The 23,021-nt window shown below is 40.5% G+C and overlaps 1 protein-coding gene across 14 annotated transcripts in view; it reads right to left on the bottom strand.

Moving 5' to 3' along the window:
• LOC140495763 (muscleblind-like protein 3) overlaps window positions 1–23,021 on the bottom strand; it is a 287,745-nt gene that overhangs the window by 118,486 nt on the left and 146,238 nt on the right. For 12 of the 14 annotated variants that reach the window (XR_011964093.1, XM_072594844.1, XM_072594846.1 and 9 more), the window contains exon 2: window positions 9,980–10,921. Coding sequence is in view for 13 of the 14 variants with exons in the window: in XM_072594844.1 (XP_072450945.1) it covers window positions 9,980–10,153 (174 nt within the window). In the remaining variant the exon portion in view is untranslated. The other 2 variants (XM_072594843.1, XM_072594842.1) reach the window with 2 other exon arrangements.

The following is a 23,021-nucleotide window of genomic DNA, read 5'->3' on the forward strand; positions in this document are numbered from 1 at the left end:
TAATCTAGTCCCATTTACCAGTATTTGGCCCACATCCATCTTACACCCTTTCTATTCATATACCCATCCAGATGACTTTTAAATGTAAGAATTGTGGCAACCTCCATCACTTCCTCATTCCATACACTGAAAGGGGCAACCTTTCCACCCTCTGCGTGAAAAGGTTGCCCCTTTAAAAGAGCCTTTAAATCTTTCTCCTTTCACCTTAAACCTATGCCCTCTAGTTTTGGACTCCAGTTCCTTCATTTGCATCATGAATATATATTCTGAATTTATGGGGTCCAAGCACTGATCCCAGCAGTACCTAGTCACTGCCTGACAGTTGGAAAGTTTATTCCTGCGTTGTTTCCTATCGGCCAACCAGTTCTCTATGTCAGTAAACTACACCCAATCCAATGACCTTTAGTTTTACATGATAGTCTCTTATGTGCCCTATTGACAATCTTCTGAAAGTTCAAGTAAACCACATCCATAGGCCACCCCCTCATCAACCTTACTGGTTATATCCTCAAAAAATGCCTCTAGTTTTGTCAAACATGATTTCCTCTTTGTAAATCCATCTGATTCTGTTGGATCTCTTCCCAAGGATACAGAGGGTGATGGTAGAAGGTTGCTTTTCAGACCAGAGGCCTGCGATCATCAGTCACAAGGATCGGTGCCAGGTCCACTTCTTTTTGTCATTTATGTAAATGATTTGGATGATAATATAAGAAGCATGGTTATTAAGTTTGCAGACGCCATCAAAATGGGTGGTGTGGTGCACAGTGATGATGGTTACCTCAGGGTATAACAGGACCTTGATCCAATGGGCCAACGGGTAGCAAACGGAGTTTAATGGAGATGTTGCATTTTGTTAAGGCAAACCAGTGCAAGGCTCATAATAGGGCCCTGAGGAGTGATGCTGAACAAAGAGAAGGTAGCAGATCCTTGAAAGTGGAGTCATATGTAGATAGGGTGGTGAAGACAGCGTTTGGTACGCTTGCCTTTATTGGTCAGTGCATTGAGTATAGGAATTGAGAGATCAAGTTGTGGCTGTACAGGGCATTAGTGATACCATTTTTAGAATGCTGCATACAACTCTGGTCACCCTTCTACAGGAAGAATGTTGTTAATCTTGAGAGGGTGCAGAAAACATTTACAAAGATGTTGCCGTGACTGGAGTGTATGATTCATAGGGAGAGACTGAATAGGCTGGGGCTTTTTTCCCTAGACCACTGGAGCTTCATAAAATCATAGAGGAGCACGGAAAGGGTAAGAGGTGTCACAAATAGAGGGCATAGGCTTACTGTGTGAAAGGTAAGATTTAAAAAAGGATCAGCAGTGCAAGTGTAATTTTTCATACAGCAGGTGGTGCATGTATGGAACAACTTGCCAGAGGAAGTGGTAGGTGTGTCCATTAGTTCTAAAGCCACTTTCTTCAGAGCTCCGGCATATAGATTACTGGGCCCTGGGAACTTGTCTGCCTTTAATATAATCAAATTCCCTGATACCATTTCCCTACTAAAACTGACTTCCTTCAGTTCCTCCCTCTCACTAGACCCCATGTTCACCAACACATTTGGGATGTTATTTTGGCTTCATTTGTGAAGGCAGAACTACTGTATGTATTAATAGGTTGACCATCTCTTTGCTCCCTATTATAACATTCCCTGCTTCTGATTGTAATGGGGAACGTAAGCCAGTTTTATCCTCACTGTCCTTATAATTTAAATTCTTTTAGTACCAATATCATTCTGGTGAATATGCATACCATATCTCCCTAACAGCACTTTGGTTGCACGTACATGGGATAAACTGCAGCAGTTCAAAAGACAGTTCATCAACACCTTCAGAAGGGATGACTAACAAATTTGGCTTACCAGCAGTACTTACATTCCACAAAACAGTTAAAAACCTCTAAGGACAATATATCTTTTCTGAAATGCGGGTGCCTAGAAATGAATAAAATGATCTAAGTAATGTTCGGTGGTTTAAAGCTTTGGCATCATTATAAGTATTTCAACAGCTTGAGAATCACTTATAACTTGGACAGTTCACTTGACTTTAACACTGGTAAGGAAATGGAATTGTTTCAATAGGACCATGGCTATGAGACTGGTCGTTTAGCAAAACACCTGATGCTGACTAATAGAGAAATACTGACCAGGACACACTGAACAAAAAGAAAGAGTGGGCTAAGGAATCAGAAAACACTGAGCTATCCTTTTATGAATGATGTAGAAAGTATAAGTTTCTTCACTACATGCTAAGCGAGCCTTAAACCATGCCTAACAGGAACAAAAGGAATACAAATTTATGCCAATAAGTGAAGAAATGTAATGTTGGAAGATTCTTCTGTCATAGTACATCATGTTGATATGGAGACTGTTTGGATAGTTATCAAGCAAGAGGTCAACAGCCAGTTTAAATTAATTAGTCACACTCACCAAAGTTCTACTGAACTTATTTATCTCCCTGACAAACACAACAGATTTTCACAAAATCCGAATCGATTCAGAGGCTGTAGCAAAGATCTGTGCTATCAGCTGCAAATCTATCCACAACCACCCTGAAGCGAGTGCTGAGAAACCAGTCAGCATTAGAATCAGCTGTGGTATAAAGGATTTTTTCATATCTTAGCAGATTTGCTGTAGGGTTAACCTACAAAAATGTCAGGGATTCTCCTTCACAATATTCAGCATAACCTTGCCTTCAGAAACAGACAGAACGGGCAGCCTGTTGCATTACTCTATATTCTGCTATTTTTCAGAAAATAGTATTTTAGAATAGGCTACATGATTAATTTGAGACTTGACATATAGAGAGCATGGCAGGCTCTAGACTTTGGACTCATGGCTTCCAAAACTCTCCAATATTACAGGGCTACTTCACCTCATGTCTGGACATGTTTTACACTAACTGATAGAACTGGCGATTAATCAATCCATTATTATTGTAGTGTTTTTAAAAAAAATACATTTATTCACAGAATGTGGTTGTGGCTGGCTAAGCCAGCATTTATTGCCCTTTACTAATTACCTTTGAGGTGATGGTGATGAGCTACTTTCTTAAAACACTGTAATCAAGATGGTGTAGGTACACCCATGGAACTGTTGGGAAGAAGGACAACCAAGTAGAAATATACTGCTGCCCCTTCACTTTCAAGTTAGGATGGGGTGGGACATGCAGGTGGTGGTATTCCCATGTATCTGCAGCACTAGTCCTTCCATCAGTGCAGACAGATTCCATCGGAGGGTTCAAAAGAGAGCTGGATATATATTTGAAAGTGAAGTTAGAGGGTTACAGAGGTAGGGCTGGAGAGTGGGACTAGCTGGGTAGCTCTTGTAGGAGCCAGTACAGATAATGAGTTTGGAAGGGGTTGTCAAAAGAGTACAGATAGGTTGTGCATTACCCTACGTTCACCGTGCAGTACTTTTGGGAGGAAATGTGAAGATGGTGGATATGGTGTCAATCAAGCCGCATATATTCTTCCTGACGTTCAGACTGTCACTGACTTTCAGATAGCATTCGATACAATGCCACATGGCAGGTTAGTTAGCAAATTAGAAACGTTTGGAATTGATCAGTCCTTGGCAGCATGAAATAGAAACCGGCTAAAAGATATGAAACAGGACCAGTATAGATGGGCATTTCTCAGTTTGGAAACAAGCTGAAAGTGATGTTCCCCAGGTATTGGTGTTGGACTCTTGTTTTTTTCTGATTTATATAAACAATTTGGCAATGGGACCTGAAGGCAATGTCTGTAAATTTGCAGATAAGTTGGGGAGAACAGCGAATTGAGAGAATGCTTCTGAGTGACTTCAGATGGACATTGACAAGTGTATGCCAAATGGGCATAAAGCTGGCAGATAAATTTCTATACAGAGAAATGTGATGTAATGCAATTTGGTAGAACAAATACAAATAGAAACTCTATGGGCTCAAGGGTACAGCACAGAGGGAAGTACAGCAGCAATGGCACTTTGGGGTTCATGTGTATGAATCTGTGAAGGTGGCCAGGCAAATTGAAACAATTGTTCAGAAGGCTTATAGGATTCTTGGGTTTATAGAGGCATAGGAGTTTAAAAAGCGAGGAGGTGATGCTACACATCTAAAAATCATCCATCAGACCACAATTGGGTACTGTGTTCAGTTCCGAGCACCTTATTTAAGGAAGGATGTTTAAAGCCCTGGAGAGAATTCAAACGTGGTTTACTAGAATGATACCAGGTATGAAGGATTTTAGCTACAACAAAGTTTAAGAAATTGGGCTTATTCTCCTTGGAGCAGAGAAGATTAGGTGACCTTATTGAGGTGTTCAAAATTATAAATTATTTTGACAGGGTAAATGAGGACATTCTGATTCCACTAGTTGGTATGTTAGTAACTAGTGCCGACAATTTCAAGATTGTCAGCAACAGAGCTAGGAGTAAAATAACGAGAAACCTTTCTCAGAGAGTTAGAATTTGGAATGTGCTGCCTGAGAGGGCAGTGCAGACAGATTCCATCGGAGGGTTCAAAAGAAAGCTGGATATATATTTGAAAGTGAAGTTAGAGGGTTATGGAGGTACGGCTGGAGAGCGGGCTAGCTGGGTAGCTCTTTCAGGAGTCAGTGCAGACAAGGTACGTCAAATGGCCTCGTTCAGTACTGTAAAGTTCTATATTATTGAGCTTGAGTGTTACTTCAGGGAGGTGCAGACTATTCCATTTCAGATCAGTATTAGGCTTTATAGATGGTGGACAGACTTGAGTCAGAAGCCAAGCTATTCATGCCAGAAACCCTATCCTCTGGCATGCTCCTGTAGCCACTAGGTTGTTATTCAACTACTAGGATGGTTGAGGCCAAGTTCATCTGCCTTTGTCCAGTAATTCCTGTTTTCATTCAGGAACCTTGGTGTTCCTTTCTCCATATTTCCCGTGACTTTTTAATCCTCTCCTCCTCACTTCCTTCACAGCCCTTGTTACTATTAAACTGGATAGCCTCCTAAACATTTCAAAAGCTTTTCAAATTTGTTTCCCTGGTGCTCACTTTCAGCATCTCCTTCCATAACACCACTATATGTTCTCTCAGACCAATTCTGTACCTGAAGCTAACGTAATGCACTGATTCCAAGTACAGTAAAGTTAATCTGAGCACCGTCAAATTTAAATTTAAGCCAATTTCTTGACTGATCTTTCCTTCCCCCAACCATGAATATCTATGAAGACACAAGCTGAGGTATTGGGCAAATAGGCCATTATGTTTTAAAGTGTGTAGCAAACTCAACTGCAATGCAGTGTTCATTGGCACCTTCTATTTCCTCCCACACAATCACTGTGCAATGAGCGATTGACAAACAGACTTTGGGAGAAATAATCTAGAATTCCTAGTTGTTTCCATATTCCAACCTTATTTAAAACAGAGTAGGAGGGCACTATTAAATCAGTATACAGTAAAATGAAGGTTGCTACATTATTTGTGAATTGGTTAAGATTTAATATTGCAATGCTCTTACTTGTTGGTCAAAATTTTTACTGTGCTCCTTTAGGTACACGTACTGCATATTTATGTAGGTTCTGTTGTTGATTTAAAAGACGTTAGGTAGATGTGAAGGGAATAATTAATGTTTCGGAGGGTTTAATTGTTTGAAAAAATTTGTACCAATTAGCTGGAACACCACCATCCATATGGCTGGTACCCCAGCTAAGACCTTCCACATTCATTCCTTTCACCATTGATGCAGTGGCAACAGTGTGTACCATCTACAAAAAGCAATACAGCAATTCACTTTACTTTCAACAGAAACTTCCAACCCCACAAACTCAGCATTTAATTTGACAAGGGCACCAGATACTTTGGAACACCATCACCTACTACCACACCAAGTCACACATCTTCCTGACTTGGAACAATCACCACTCTTTCACTGTCACCACATAAAATTTGTGGAATATTCTCCCTAACAGCACATGGACTGCTGTGGTTCAAGAAGATAGCTGACCACGTCTTCTCAAGGGCAATTAGAAATGTGAGGTAAATGTTGGCATTACAAGTGATGCCCAGATGCCATGAATATTTTCTTTAAACTTGCTGTAATATTAGAACATTGGCTTTCATATAATTGCCATAAGCTGGAACCCAAGCAAATTTTTATTCCAAGCCACTTCAGAGGAATCAAAAACAATCCACTACTATTTCTCTATAATACATCATGAGCCATTCTGGGGTTAATTCCATCACTACAGGGGAAAGCATGCAATCTCATCATGTACTCTATTAATAATGTAACACCAGTTCATCTGCAGGTAAAGTCTAAACTGCCAAGAGAAAAACTCCTAAAATGTCATTTTTTAAAAACTTGCAAACCGTTCTGACTGAGATAATCACCTACCTCAGCTCAACTCTGATAAAGAGTCATCTAGACTCAAAACGTTAGTTTGCTCGCTCTCCATGGATGCTGTCTGACCCATTGTGATCTCCAGCATTTATTGTTTTAAGTAGATTCCAGTATCTGCAGTAATTTGCTCCTACAAACTACTATTAAATCTGCTATACAAACACTCAGGGTTTACCAGGTAGAACATAGTCCTTTAAAGGCATTGATCATTCACGAATTTACATAAGTAAAACATCCACGCCAGTAGCTACAGTAACTTGCAAATTTATAGCAAATTTAACGTAGGAAAACATTTCAAAGTAGGAACAAAAAAAACCTCGTGAACAAAGGAGGAGACATTAGGACCAAGATGACAAATATATTGGCAAGATTTAAGTTTTAGGAAGCAGCTTGAAGAAATAAATAGTTGAAGAAGGAATTCCAGATCTGCAGTCTAGATGGCTGAAAGAAAATGCCCAAAAGACCAGGAATGGAGTAATATTGTAATTTTGGAGTGCAGTAGGTCTGCAGTAAGTAACCAAGTTAGGGAAGGAAGAAATCACAAATTTAAGATGAGAATGTTAAATTAAAATGTTGCCAGACTGAGAGCTAATGCATTTCAGTGATTGAAAGTATGATGGGTGAACAGGATTTGATGAGAAATGAACATCAAGAATGCTGTAAAAGCTCAGTATAGTTCTGAAGAAGAGTCATACCATACTCTGTTTCTTTCTCCACAGATGCTGTCAGCCCTGCTGAGCTTCTCCAGCATTTTTGGTGCTTGTTTCAGATTGCTACTATCTGCTGAATTTTGCCTCTATTTGAGAGTTTGATGAGAGTTAGGCAGGCAGTGCAGAATTTTGCATGAGCTCAAAGTAATGGAGGGAGGATGATGGGAGAACAACCAAAGTGAACTGGAAAAAACAAGTCTAAGCAATAACAAAAACATGGTTAAGGGTTTCAGCTTCAGACAAGCTAGAGGGGAGATAGAAATGGATAATGATTTTGGGAAGTGTAGGGAGTCTGTTTTGGTCGCAGAGGAATACAGGGTCAAAAGCTCAGCAAGGTCAAATGAGATGGCGATGGTTGTAAACAGTCTGTGACTGTGTCCAACAGCAACCAGGGAGGAGATGGAGTTGGTGAGTAGGGCACAGAATTAGTGATGGTATCAAAGACAATGACTGTGGATCTTTCAGCATTTAACTGGCAGAAATTTCTATTGGATATCAGGCAAGCAGTGTTGACAATACAGGAACAGTGAAGGGATTGAACAAGATGGTGGAGAGATAGGGCTGCATGTGAAATCTGACATGTTTTTGGATAATGTTATTGAGGGGCAGCATTAAAATAAAGAATAGAAAGGGATCATGGTTGGATCCTGCGGAACTTCATCGGGAACAGGCTGAGATTTGAATGACAGCCCATTCTAGTTGATTCCCTGGCTCAACTGGATGGATAAGAACAGAACCAAGCATTGGTATTGACAAAGAAGCAATGTGGTAAACCATAGCAAAGGCGAAGACAGGTTAGCAAGGATAAAAAGGTTTAGCTCTCCATTAACAGTCACATAAGGTGTTATTTGTGATTATAATAAAGGTTAAAATAAGACTTCAGTTCTTTAACAGGGTTTGAAATCTGACCAGACAAATTCAAAAGGATGGTCACACATATAAGAAGCTGCAACACAGTAAAAAGGTAAAACAGGAAACAGGAAACATTAGTCCATAAAAAAGTAAAAAGCAAGACAAAAAAAAGGACTGACAGCTGAAAATGCGTGATTAACAAGTAAAGAATTTGAAGGTTTCAAATAAAGACTTTTGACCTTCATGCTGTTTCATTCTAAGCAGCATTTTATTTTTGTCACATTCCAAATTGACTCTAACAGTTCTCATACTTATCACATTTCCTAATGTGTAATCTATTCATAATGCCCTTTAAGAAAAAACAATATTAAGAAGGACTGTCTTCAGGAAAAAGCTCTACTGAATCTCTTTCTGTGTCTAAAAGTCAAACAGTTTGTATTTGATAATGTTGCAAGATGGAACCATCTCCCGTGAGATCTTAGTGATTAGAAATAAAAAAGGGATTTGTAAACACTAATTTGTGAAACTACCCTAGTAACTTGTGGTTTTGTTGATCCTTGTGCACAACGCAGAAGAGAAAGGAGATGATTTGTCCTTGGCATCAATGAGAAGGAATGTGAGAAGCAACTTTATTACCTGGGACTCTATAACCTCAGAGGCAGTGCAGAAGAGACTTTCTAGAAATATTCAAAGTAAGCAACAGGACAGAGTGTGTTAACTTTTGGTAACAGGATTAGGTGTAAAATGTCAGCCCCTCAAATCTGCTTGCAATTCAATAAGATCATTTGCATTTTATTGGTTACTTTTGCTCCATATCCCTCAAAACCCTTAACTTCAAAGTTTAAAAATATTTATCTCAAAAAATATTACTGAAAATAAAACAGTTTATAATGTCATCTGACTAACATTTGTGGAATTTTACTGTGTTCAATTGGCTGTCATGTTTCCTATATTACAACAGCAACTACACTTAAAAAGTTGGATTTAACTGGCTGTGAATATTTTGGGATACCCTGAGGTCATGAAAGGCACCAAAAGTTTTTTTTTCTTTCTTTATTTTACTTAACAATAAGCTATCACTTCAGCCTCGAAAGCTCCAATTGTCTCAGCATCCATAGTCTTCTAGAGAAGAACATTCCAGATTTTTACTACCTTTCATGCAGCTTCTTCCAGTAGAATCCACTTCTGACCTCACCTGAAGAAATAATTTGTTTTCATCTACCCTATTGAATATTTGGAGTAACTTAAATAGATCACACTTCAATCATCTAAAATAAAGGGAATGCAAAGTTTAAGTAATGGATCTTCATAATACAACCCTTTAATCCTCAATATCATTCCATTGGTCAATCTGCAGTGCACCTTTTCCAATGTGAATACAGCCTTCTTGAGCTGCATTGTCCAGAACTGGATTATGTTGGACCAGATCAATAATATCCAACCAAATAATGCACCACTTTATCACTGAAGCATTCCAGACTGTTTGAGGTAAAGGGCATGGTTCCACAGTGAATCTAACATATCAAAGTAGCAATATAACAGAGGGCACTGGGTTGTTGGAAAAGACTTTCTAGCAGCTGGAATGGAGCTACTTGAAAGGGTGATGAAAGCCAACACAACTGTCGCATTCTGAAGTGGAGTTAGTGTTGGAAAATGAGACTCAAATGGCCTTTGTCATCTGACTTCAAGCAATGATGTTGCGAAGGCAGAACCCCTTTAAGAATGATCCACTGACTTCATCAAAAGGCTTTTAGCTCAACTATTGAACGCAACTAACCCAAAAACAGTGACACGGTAAACAGAACTGGTTGGCATCCAAGAATTTTAAATGTTTACAGCATTCAAGCCCCACCTTTCCTTCTCCCACTGTATTTGGTAAGTATTGAGGAAGGGAAGCCACATAATGCAATATTAGGAGCCAGACTCCCAAAACTACCTTTAGCAACACTTCACCTTTTCAAAATCAAAAACAGTTTTAAACATTTAAAATCCACAAGCATGATGTCTGTAATAAAAATGAAATTAACAAATTATTAAAAATATAAACAATCAGGTTCTTACCTTCAGTGAATCGAAGCAGGCAATGACACGACCGTTTTCAACATGGCAACTTCGTGAAGGATGGGCAAACTTGCATTCCGCGTCGGACCGGGAACAAGTCCCTCTCTGGAATTCTCGACACACTTCCAAAGTCAGCCATTTTGTGTCACGGATCATTGAAACATTCACAGCCATATTAGGAAACTGAAAGGATATGTGGGTAACGAAATCCCCCTCACTTTATTTTTTTTCTCTGTCCCACCCCCACAACAGTAACAGTTTTAGAAAAAAGTGTATAAAAGTAAGTTAAAATTATAACTTAACAAATAAAGTCGTTCCTTTGGTTAAAAAATATACTTTTTTTCTTCTCAGCACTTAGGTTTTCAGTTAGTCAGATCGTTGTGCAGAAACATGACATCAGTCAAAGAGCCAAATCTTAAATTAAAAATAATTCATCACACAAATGGGTGGGCATCGATTAACGGGTTAGCCCCTTTAGATGTGCGTTGGCAGAAAAATATCACTTTTTGTGCCAAGTGAAGAAGTTATTTGAAGGTAACAGCAGCCTGTCAATGGAATTCCGTGCTCTCCAGTAAATGGTTTTGATTAATTCTCTCGTAGCATATGTTGCTGTCGGTGCTTCGCTTTATAGTTAAGCTTCACTTCTCTTGGGGAGAAGGAGGTGAAGATCTCTGTCTTTCTCCTATTCCCAAGACCGCGCATTAACTGATCGTGAGACGACGGAAGATGAAGATGGAGTGAAGAGAAAAAAAAACAGTGGGGTAAAATACTTGCTGTTAGACGTGAAAAAGACCAGGAGAAAAAAAATAGGCGTTCGGCGAAACGAAAAGGATAGATGATTTGTCGTCTCCAAGAGCTGCTTTAAGCAAAGCCAAAAAGAAAAAAAAGCCAGAGACAGAAATCCAAGCAGCAGAATCTTCAGAAAAGGCACTTTTCAGCAACCTGTGGGGAAAGAAAGAAGATGTCAGGGAAAACAGACTAAAAATATACAAGCTCTCCTTCATAACCTTGATTTTCATGACAGTCCTACCAACATGCCATAAAACGTTCAGACACTAACAGTGCAGCATTTTGCAGTCAGCCATTGGAGATTAAAAAAAAGGGCCATTTCCCTTCATAAAGCTGCACATGGTAAGGAGGAGAGCCAATTGGGACCTGCGTTGCACTGAGAGCCTGGGCGGCTGGCCAATGAGAAGGGCTGTCTCATATTGATCCATTCTGGCAGACGTTCATTGCTATGCCCACTGCACAGAAAAATGCCTCAGCCTGATGTGTTTGCCTTTGCTGCACTAGAGATATGTACAGTAGGAGGTTTTAAAAGGAACGCTGCTTCGCTGGCTGCATGCTCAGAATCTGTGTTCGCATATTCAGCTGGGTGGCACCAGTCACTTTCAGCCTCCTTTTAGATTGGTTATCGTTTTGAAAATGTCAGGTCACAACAAAATAAAACGCCATACCAGCTGCAGCAGTGAGAGAGTCAGCTCAGTATAGCTCCGTAAAATGCCTGTAATGGTTTATGGCTGCGTGCCACATCCGACTGCAGCCAGACACAGTCTTGAGATGCAAGAGAAAAAAATCTAGCAGGGTGTGGTGAGCAAACAATGCAGTCCTCACTGCAAGGGGAGAGAGAGAGAGAGAGAGAGAGAGAGAGAGAGAGAGAAGCCTCGATTAATCGCCATCCTCGTTCGATTCGTAATAAAGATATATTCACAGGGTTAATGTCAATTTGTGTTACGAAGTACTCCATACAGGCAAGTTCACAACATTCAGCAACGATGGCTCGGCCAGGGAGATAAAGGAGCCAATATCTAAGCAACTTAGTTTTAACATAGAAATCTTCAGATATAAGAAAGATTTATTTCAAGTGAAGGAGGCAATACTTTAGAGTATCCATGAGGAAGAAATTCCAATACATAGCCAGTACAGTTAAAGCATGAAAAGAACAGGCCATAGAGGAGAAACACTACATTAGAACGATTACCTCCCACTGCATAAGGAAAGCAAATAAACAAAAATGGAGCTGCACACACAGAGAGCAGGTAATGAATAATGGAGGCTATCTGCAATATTCTTACAAGTGAGCTCACTATATTATGAAAATCTTCTGTAATTAAAGTGGACAGTGGCTCACTGCATTTGTCGATTGAAATGCCCCATTTTGTAATGAGTTATTCAGACTCTCAACTGATTACCAATTTGTACTGTGTTAGCTATATATCTTGCTGCAGTGAGATTGGAAAACTGAACCTCTGGGTTAGGAATAGTACAGAATGAAACAAACAATCATCTGGAATCCCTCATCCAGAGTCAGGGCTCATCTCTGCAAAGTGTCATGGACAGATGCAGCTCCTACAAGTGGTAACTCCTCTTGTGTTAGTTTGTGTAACCACATGTCACAAGCCAAGTCTAGCACATATTTGTCTCTGACTCAGTCAACTTAGCACTGAGCCACTTTTGATGAAAAGTGAATTCCCCCACTAATATTACACTCTGTGCCCTTGCCACCGTCCTTATTTCTTTCAAGTGATACACACACAGAAGATTGGAACATCTGAGGCAGGTCAGTAGCTGGTAATCAGCTATCCTTCCCCACATTTGATTTGATACCTTGACACTTCATGTAGTTCAGCGTCATTAAGAATTCCGAGAGCTCACTTCTACTGGAATATACACTACTTTAACACACAGATGATTCTGTTCTGCTCGAATGATATGACATACCCAACAAAAGTGAAGGAGGAGACTCGGGCATTGGCCAGGGCTTATGCGCGAAATGTCGATTCTTCTGCTCCTCAGATGCTGCCTGACCTGCTGTGCTTTTCCAGCACCATACTCTTGACTGTGATCTCCAGCATCTGTAGTCCTCACTTTTTTTTGGTATGATATGACAAGTATGACTTTGCTATGCTGTCATTTGACAATTCTCTGGGATAGTTCTTTCAACTGTAGTACAAGATTCCTGATGTTAGATGAGAAAGACTTCAAGTACTGACTGCACAAAGTATTCCATGACCATTTCCACAGCTTAGGCTAGTGCTGGATGAAACCTCATTAAACTTTTGAAAAAGGTTTGGTGCAAATTCATTTAATTTGTTTATGGAATGAGGGTCTCCTAGTTAGGGTAGTAATTAATACCCACTCCTAATTACCCTGGAGACTATGGCGGTGATTTACCTTCACGAACTGTAGTCCTTGGAAAGTATGGATATCCAGTGTTCTTGGAAAAAAGTGTTCCAGGATTGTGACCCAGCAACACTGGAGGAATGGCAATATAGTTCCAAGTCAGGATGGTGTGTGGTGTGGAAATCAGCTTGTAAATGGTGGTGTTCCCTTGTATCTGCTGCTTTTGTCCAACTAGGCATATAGGTCACAGGTCTGGAAACTGTGAGAGGAGCCTTAGTGAGTTACTGCAGTGCACCTTGTAGATGATACACACTGGTGTCATAGTGCATCGGTGAAGGCTATAAATGTTGAAGGTGGAAGGCTAACATCTAATCAAGTGGCTGCTTTTCCCTGGATGGTTTCAAATACCTTGTGTATTAGTGGGGCTGCGCTCATCTTGGCAAGCAGAGTGTATTCTGGCATAAGCTGGATTTATGCCTTGCAGATAGTGGATAGGCGTTGGGAAGACAGAAGGCGAGTTACTTACTGGACGATTCTTCAACTCTTTACTTGCCTTTACAGTTACATTATTCATGTGGCTACTTCAGTTCAGTTTCTGGTCAATGGAATGCCTGGATAGTGATAAAGAGAGATTTAACAATGGGAATGCCACTAATCATCAAAGGTCAACGATTAGTTTGGCTAGATTGGATTTGCCCAGTTTCTCAATGCATAGGGAGGATGTGCACTATTTTCCACATTGGCGGCTAGATGTCAGGGTTGTTCCTGATCTGGAATAGCTTTACTAAGGACACAGTTAATTCTGAAGCACAAATCTTCAAGAATATTGCCAAATGCTGTCAGGGCCCATAGCCTTTGCAGTTTTCTGTGTCTTCAGCTATTTCTTGATATCATGTGGAGTTAATCGAATTGGCTGAAGCCTGGTATCTATGATGCTGTCAACCTCAGGAGGAAGCAGAAAATAATCTACTTGGCACTTCTGCTTGAAGAGGAATGCAAATACTTCAGCCTCATCTTTGGCACTAAAACGCTGAGCTCTCCCATTAAGGATGGAGATATTTGTGGAGCCTGCACCTCCGATTAGTTGTTTAACAGACCATTTTCAACCGGATGTGCAGAACTTCAGAAGTTAGATCTGATCTGTTGATTGTAGAATCATTTAGCCCTGTCAATTGCATGCGACATCAGCTACTTGACATGCAAGGCAATGTGTGACTTCAATAGGTTGACATTTTGATCTAAAGTTGTGCCTGTAGCTGCTCATGGCAGGTCATCCTGCACGCAGAAGTGATCTTACAGTTTGATGATCACGGTAAAGTGAGATACTATGCCAGGTCATGAAGTATCAAATTGTTGTGGAATATTGTTCTGGCTACTGATGACCCACAGAGCCTCATGGGTGTCTAGTTTTGAAGTTCATTCAAAGTCTGTCCCATTTAGCACAATGCTGGTGCTACACAACAAGACCGAGGATTCCCTCTATGTGAGAATGGGACTTGAGACTCCAAAATTGTCTGTGTGGTGGTTACCACCAATGGATGGATGTGTCAGTCCTCTCTTGCGACAAATAGGAAGAAATCAAGTAGGTGAGGATGAAGTCAAGTATATTTTCTCTCACCACTTGTGTAAACCTGGTCTGGCAGGTATGCCCTTTAGAACTTGGCCAGCTTGACCATTTAAGTTCCCTAAAAGTGCACTCTGTGCATCACCATCCTCAATGAATTGATATTCAACATGAAGGAGTAGTGATTCAGCAGCTGAGAGAGTAGTCATTGGTAATCACCAGGAGGTTTCCTTGCCCATGTTTACCCTGATGTCATAAGAAATCCTAAGGGCCAAGGTGAAAGTTGACGACTCCCAAACCAACTCCATCCCAACTGTATGTTACTGGGCTGTTCTGCTGGATCGGTCCTGCCGGTGAGACAGGACATACCCAGGGACAGTAATGGTCATGCCTGGGACATTGTAGTACTCACTGAATTGTACTTTACAGAAAATATTGGCCTGTTTCTCTCCCAATTTTGACACAAGGTTCCATATCTTGGTAGTTCCCTCCTGAAACATCCTGCTCTTTAACCCTATAACTTACCATACCTTGGATTGTGTAGAGTTGCTGTTAGTGCATAGTAGACCATCCTTGGGGCTTGTATTGGACTGCCGTAGTGTTTGGTACATGATGTCATTCAATAGTTAATTCCATCAGCAGTATCTCTTTCTCTTGCTTCATCTGTCCTCAAGATATTTCACTACTTCAATTAAACATGTTAATATATCTTTTTCTTCAACTGACACAGACTACATATTGTGCTGAATCATAAACCAGTGAGCTTTTTTTATTGTGAGGCCATTTATTGGAGAATTTGGTGAAATTTCAGATGTACTCACCATCATGATCCCACATTATTGGTCTGGACTTCTGATTATGCATCACAATAATTGCGGTAACTTCTGGGACTACATTTAGCAATTTCTATCAAAATGCAACATGAAGAATGTCTTCCAGTGGCTCAGTGGTTAGCACTGCTGCCTCACAGAGCCAGAGACCCGGGTTCAATTCCCGCCTCAGGTGACTGACTGTGTGGAGTTTGCACATTCTCCCTGTGTCTGCGTGGGTTTCCTCCGGGTGCTCTGGTTTCCTCCCACAGTCCAATAATGTGCAGGTTAGGTCAACTGGCCATTCTAAATTGTCCATAGTGTTAGGTAAATGTAGGGGAATGGGTCTGGGTGGGTTGTGCTTCGGCGGGTCGGTGTGGACTTGTTGGGCCGAAGGGCCTGTTTCCACACTGCAAGTAATCTAATCTAAAACTGTCTAGTTCCACATGTAGATTTGCAGTCTCTGGTCACTTCAGTGCCTTTCCAAAAACTTTATGCTTCTTGTATTTCCTCCTCATCCAATCCTATTGCCAATCCCATCCAATAATGAGAAGTCCACTCTCAAATGTTCCAATACTCTCAGGTCCTTCTTTACTGCTGTCTCACTCTCCCAACAAATTACTTCCCACCTCCCAATCTCTCCAAATTTTGAGTACTACGCAATCATCAAATCATCAGAGAAAGATTGAAGTGCATCAGCTGCAGGTCTGGCTGTATCATGTCAAAAATGGCCATTTTCTCTCTCCCCAGACAAATTCTCCTTGGATAACTGGACAATATCAGTTCATTTCTTCAAATTTTCTTGCATTTAAAGAGGTCCCTTTTGCCCTCAAGTCTGCACCAGTCAAAAAAAAAGCACCAGACTATTCTAATTCTATTTTCCAGCACTTGGCAGACAGCCTTATATGTCTTCCTTATTACAAGTGCAAACCTAACTGTTATAAATTCTAAATATTCTTCCTGCGCTTATTGCTGAGGCACGTTTTTATACACATTGATGAGCTTGGTAGAACCAGAGAAGCCATGTCCCTGTAAGACAAACAGTAACACAGAAAATAGGAACAGTAGGCCATTCAGCCCTTCAAGCCTGGTCTACAATTCAATGTGACCATGATTCATCATCCAAATCAGTACCCTTTGCCTGCTTTCTCCCTTTGACCCCTTTAGCACTAAAAACTACATCTAACTCCTTAAAAATATTTGATGTTTTGGCCTCAATCACTTTCTGAGGCTCAGAATTCCACAGGCTCACCACTTCCTGGTTGAAAGATGTTTCTCCTCACCTCAGTCCTAAATAGATTAATCCATATTCATCAACTGTGACCCTTGGTTCTGGACTTCCCAGTCATTGGAACTTCCTTTCTGCAGTTCTGCTGCCTAGTCCTGGTACAATACAATAAGTTTCTATAGGATCCTTCTCATTCTTCACAATTCCAGAGAATATAGTCTTAACCAAACCAGTCTCTCTTTGTACATGAGTCCTGCCATTCAACAGTCAATCTGGTAAACCTTCGGTGCACACCCTCCATAGCCAAAACATCTATTCTCTGGTAAGGAGGCTGAAACTGCATACAATACTTCAGGTAGGAACCAACACAATTGTGGTAAGACATCCCTATTCCTGTACTCTAATCCTGTTGCTGTGAAAGCTAACATATCATTACTTTCTTCACTGCTTGCTGCACCTGCATGTTCACTTTCAGCAGTAAGTTAGAACAGGATGTCCTTTGTACACTACAAAATGGATAACCTCACATTTATTCACATGAAATTTCATCTGCTGTGCTGTGCTGTCCACTCATTCAACTTATCCAAATCACACTGAAGTATCTCTGCATCCTCCTCACAGCTCATCCCCCCCCCCAGGTTTGTGCCCTCTGAAAACTTGGAACCAATTTCATGATTCCTGTCAGCACATTCTTCTCAATCCCATGCACTTTAATTTTACATGTCAGTCTCTCTTATGGGACCTTAAAAGCCTTCTGAAATTCAAGTTAAGCACAGGCACTAGCTCCCCCTCATCGACTCTACTAGTCACACCTTGAAGAATTCTAGTAGAGTTGTCAAACAATTTCCTTTTGTAAACCATGCTGGCTCTGTCCAATCATGTCTGTTTACAAAGTGATCTGCCAATAAATATTGTATAATGGACTCTAACATTTTCACCCCATTACCAATACCACCAAATCGGTTGGTAATTCCCTGTGCTCACTCTATGTCATTTATTAAATGAATGCTGTTACATTACCTACCTTGCATCCACATGAACTCTGTACAATCTTGAAAAGATGACCACCAATGCTTCTATTATTTCTAGTGCTATTTTCTTAAATACTCTGGGATGTAGATAGTCAGGCCCTTAGGCCTTTACTAGCCTTTAATCCCATCAATTTCCCCAAAATCATTTCCCTACCAATACTGATTTCCTTAAGTTTCTCCTTCTTAACAGATTTGGTGTTCCCCATCATTTTTTAAACATTATTTGGATTTGTCTTTTATTAATTAGTCTTCAAACTCTTTGTTCTCCGAACTCAGATCTGGAGAAATATTACATAGACGGAGTGAAATCTTCGTGCAAAAAAATGGGAACATACCATCATAGTAATTTTCACCAACAATTGCTGAACAGCATTAACCACATTACTCTTGCTTGACATTAGTGAGAACTGGGAATTTTAGTCAAGACTAGCCTGATGAAGGGCTATGGCCCGAAATGTCAATTTTCCTGCTCCTCGGACGCTGCTTGACCTGCTGTGTTTTTCAAGCTCTACTCTAATCTTGACTCTAATCTCCAGCATCTGCAGTACCCACTGTTGACTGGGAGTTTTAGTTCTAGTTACTGGAAGTATGGTAGAAAAATATACAGCAAAATAAAAACCTAGCTGAAAAGTTAAACACCATGATAAAAACATGGGGTCTGGCAGGTCATATCTTGGTGTGCAGACACAATAATGAACTTGCTAACACACAGTGATGGATGTTATATGGGAAGCTGTCAATTAGTGACAACTTTTCTTCATGTAGTGTGGAACATATCACTGTAACTCCAGAGTAGTTGCATACTTCCATCACAGCACATTGGCGACATAAGCATTTGAAGGAAAACAAAAACAGCTTCAGGTTGATCATCATCAACCAATTCAGTCTTGTAAAGTTAATTGGAATTTGGTATATGTATAAAAGACTCAATGAGTAGACAGGCCAAAACAACTGTGTTTTGTTAGACCTATCTGAAAGCAATCTGATGCCCGAACACTTCAACTGCATGTTGAGCAATGGCAACTAATTAAAGGACATCTTAGCATTTCTTTCCACTTTAAAATGCACTGCAACTGACATTTCTGCCAAAGTCAGTTTCAGTTTCAAATTTTTATCAAATTCATTTGCTTCTTCAAACTCTTCTCAGAATCAAAACCCCTTTCCAACACGGAAAAGTCACTGATTTCCAGGATGCTGTTCAATACTCTCTCTCTCGAGCTTTGCATTAAATCACAACGATTCTGCTAAATCTGTACTTATCGTCTCTTTGTTGGATCCATGTCAAATACATATGGTTTCTTTGGTCTGCTGTCCAGTTCATTGCTAAATTAAACTTTCTGCAATTGTGATGGCAGAAAATAGAAAACCTAAGAAGCTTAACCAAATATGCCAAAACGCACAATGATGAATACAATGCATGAAAGAGAGAGAGAGAGCTTATAGTAAAACTTTTAGGTGAGGACAGTGGAAAATAAATTCACAGAGTACTTAGGGATCCTTGCCAAACACTGGAATGCAGTCCATTGCAGTGGTGAAAGATGAATGCACAGTATTTTCCTTAGATTTTAAAACTGGCAGAGTTGCCTGTGCATTTCAGCATTATCTGTGCCTGCAGAACAGCTATTGCCCAGCACTGGCCTTACTGCTAAACATCTGAAGACTGACAGCATTGCATGTAAACATGTTTATTTTTAAAAACAAAAACTGGTATTGGAGTTGAAATGCAGCATTTACATGATTTTTGTTTTTTTTTTCAGATCACATTATGTTGTTGGACAATTCTGGGACATAATGTAAAGAAAAGTTAGAAAATGTCAGGAGTGCTAAGACCTTTGCAAAATAAAAGCCAATGTTTTTGAGGATCTTATATATGACATTGATGCAATTGTTCCTGTAGATATACCCATTGCTCCTTTTCATCTTTAAATTTAAACTACAGAACAGATAGACTCAAAATCAGTATTTTGCTTTTAGTAAATTTGCCTGTTAATGTTTAAAGAATTAACCATTAAAAAATCTTTTTTAAAAAAATCAATATTTACATCCCTATGTGACAACTCAACGACATCAATGCCATTGAATGTCAAGGGGAAATGGTTAGATGACCTCTCACTGGTGATGGTCATTGCCTGACACTTGGCATGGCACAAATATTTCCAACCATTTATGAGCTGAAGCCTGAACATGGTTCAAGTCTAGCTTGATATGGACAAGGGCTGCATCAGGATCCGAGGAGTTGTGAATGGTATTGAACACGGTGCAAGCATTGGGCAGCTCAAACCTTCCAACCCAGACAACATCCTTGTAAATATTTTCTTTAACCCTTTCAAGTTTCACAAAATTCTTCTTATAGCAGGGAGACCAGAATTGCAGTACTCCAGTAGTGGCCTAACCAAAGTCCTGCACAGACGCAACATGACCTTCCAACTCCTATAGTCAATGCTTTGACCAATAAAGGAAAGCATATCATACGCCTTCTTTACTATCCTATCGACCTGCAACTCTACTTTCAAGGAACTATGAACCTGCACTCCAAGGTCTCTTTGTTCAGCAACACTCCCCAGGACCTTACCATTAAGTGTATAAATTCTACTCTGACTCGCCTTTATCACATTTATTTAAATTAAACTCCATTGGTCACTCCTCAGCCCATTGGCCCATCTGATCAAGATCCCGTTGTATTCTGAGGTAACTTTCTTCGCTGTCCACTACACCTTCAATTTTGATGTCATCAACAAACTTACTAAACATACCTCCTATGTTCACATCCAAATGATTTATGTAAATGAAAAAAGCAGTGGATCCAGCACCAACCATTGTGGCACTCCACTGGTCACATGCCTCCAATCTGTAAAGCTATCCTCCATCACCACCCTCTGAACCAGTTCTGTATCCAAGTAGCTAGTTCTCCCAATAGTCTTTGTGATCTAACCAGTTTACCATGAAGAACCTTGTCAAATGCCTCACTGAAGCTCATATATATCATGTCTACTGCTTGGCTTTCATCAATGGCTGTTATTTCTTCAAATAAAATAACAGATACAGTCACAAAAATGGGGTAACTCCAGGAAAGGTAAGAGAAGTAGTCAGCGAGTGCAGGGGTCTTTTGTGGCTATACCCATTTCAAACAAGTATGCGGATTTGGAAAATGTAGGGGGTGATGGATTCTCAGGGGAATGTAGCATGAACAGCCAAATTTCTGGTATTGAGACTGGCTCTAATGCAACAAGGGGTATGTTGGGTTCCAAGAGATCAATTGTGTTAGGAGATTCTCTAGTCCGAGATACAGACAGACATTTCTGTAGCCAGCATCAAAAAATCAGAATCGTGTGTTGCTTCCCTGGTGCTAAGATCAAAGATGTCTGAGAAAGGGGGCAGAATGTTCTCAAGGGGGAAGAGGGGCCAACAAGTGGTCATTGTCCACATTGGAGCCAACAATGTAGGAAGGGAAAAGGTTGAGATTCTGATGGGAGATTACAGGGAGTTAGGCAGGTATTTAAAAAGGTCCTTGAGAGTAGTAATATCTGGATTACTCCCGGTGCTACGAGCTAGTGAGGGCAGGAATAGGACGATAGAGCAGATGAATGAATGGCTGAGGAGTTGGTGTATGGGAGAAGGATTCACATTTTTGGATCAATGGAATCTCTTTTGGGGCAGAAATGACCTGTACAAGAAGGACAAATTGCACCTAAATTGGAAGGGGACTAATATACTGGCAGGGAGGTTTGCTGGAGCTGCTCGGGAGGATTTAAACTAGTAAGGTGGGGATGGGACTCAGGGAGATAGTGAGGAAAGAGATCAATCTCAGACTGGTACAACTGAGAACAGAAGGGAGTCAAACAAACAAACAAGTTAGGGCAGGCAGGGACAAGGTAGGACTAACAGGGAAGACAGGTGAACTCAGGGTCTGGGATATCACAGCAATTACAGAAACATGGCTCAGGGATGGGCAGGTCTGGCAGCTTAATGTTCCAGAATACAAATGCGACAGTAAGGATAGAAAGGGGGGGCAGTGGCATTTTTGATAAAGGATAGCATTACAGCTGTGTTGAGGGAGGATATTCCTGGAACTACATCCAGGGAAGTTGGGTAGAACTGAGAAATTAGGGATGATCACTTCATTGGGATTGTGTAGAGACACCCTAATAGTCAAAGGGAAATTGAGAAACATACTTGTAAGGAGATCTCAGCTATCTGTAATAATAATAGGGTGGTTATGGTAGGGGATTTTAACATTCCAAATATAGACTGGGATTGCCATAGTATTAAAGGTTTAGATGGAGAGGAATTTGTTAAGTGGGTACAAGAAAATTTTCTGATTCAGTATGTGGATGTACCTATCAGAGAAGGTGCAAAACTTCACCTACTCTGAGGAAATAAGGCAGGGCGGGTCACTGAGGGGTCAGTGGGGGAACACTTTGGCGCCAGCGACCATAATTCTATTAGATTTAAAATAGCAATGGAAAAGAATAGACCAGATCTAAAAGTTGAAGTTCTAAATTGGAGAAAGGCCAATTTTGACGGTATTAGGCAAGAACTTTCAAAAGTTGATTGGGGGCAGATGTTCGCAAGGGACGGCTGGAAAATGCGAAGCCTTCAGAAAAGAGATAACGAGAATCCAGAGAAAGTATGTTCTTGTTAGGGTAAAAGGAAAGGCTGGTAGCTATAGGGAATGCTGGATGACTAAAGAAATTAAGGGTTTGGTTAAGAAAAAGGAAGCATATGTAAAGGTATAGACAGGATAGATCGAGTGAACCCTTAGAAGAGTATAAAGGCATAGGAGTATACTTAAAAGGGAAATCAGGAGAGCAAAAACGGGACATGAAATAGCTTTGGCAAATAGAATTAAAGGAAAATCCAAACGGTTTTTACAAACACATTAAAGGTCAAAAGGGTAACAAGGGAGAGAATAGGGTCCCTCAAAGATCGGCAAGGCGGCCTTTGTGTGGAGCCGCAGAAAATGGGGGAAGATATTAAACGAGTATTTTGCATCAGTATTTATTGTGGAAAAGGATATGGAAGAAATAGAACGTAGGAAAATAGATGGTGACACCTTGCAAAATGCCCATATTACAGAGGAGGAAGTGCTGGATGTCTTGAAATGGGTAAAGGTGGATAAATCCCCAGGACCTGATCAGGTGTACCCGAGAACTCTGTGGGAAGCTGGAGAAGTGATTGCTGGGCCTCTTGCTGAGATATTTGTATCATCACTAGTCACAGGGGAGGTGCCGGAAGACTGGAGGTTGGCAAATGTGGTGCCACTGTTTAAGAAGGGTGGTAAGGACAA

This window comes from Chiloscyllium punctatum, chromosome 25 (assembly GCF_047496795.1).
Source record: "Chiloscyllium punctatum isolate Juve2018m chromosome 25, sChiPun1.3, whole genome shotgun sequence".
NCBI lineage: Eukaryota > Metazoa > Chordata > Chondrichthyes > Orectolobiformes > Hemiscylliidae > Chiloscyllium > Chiloscyllium punctatum.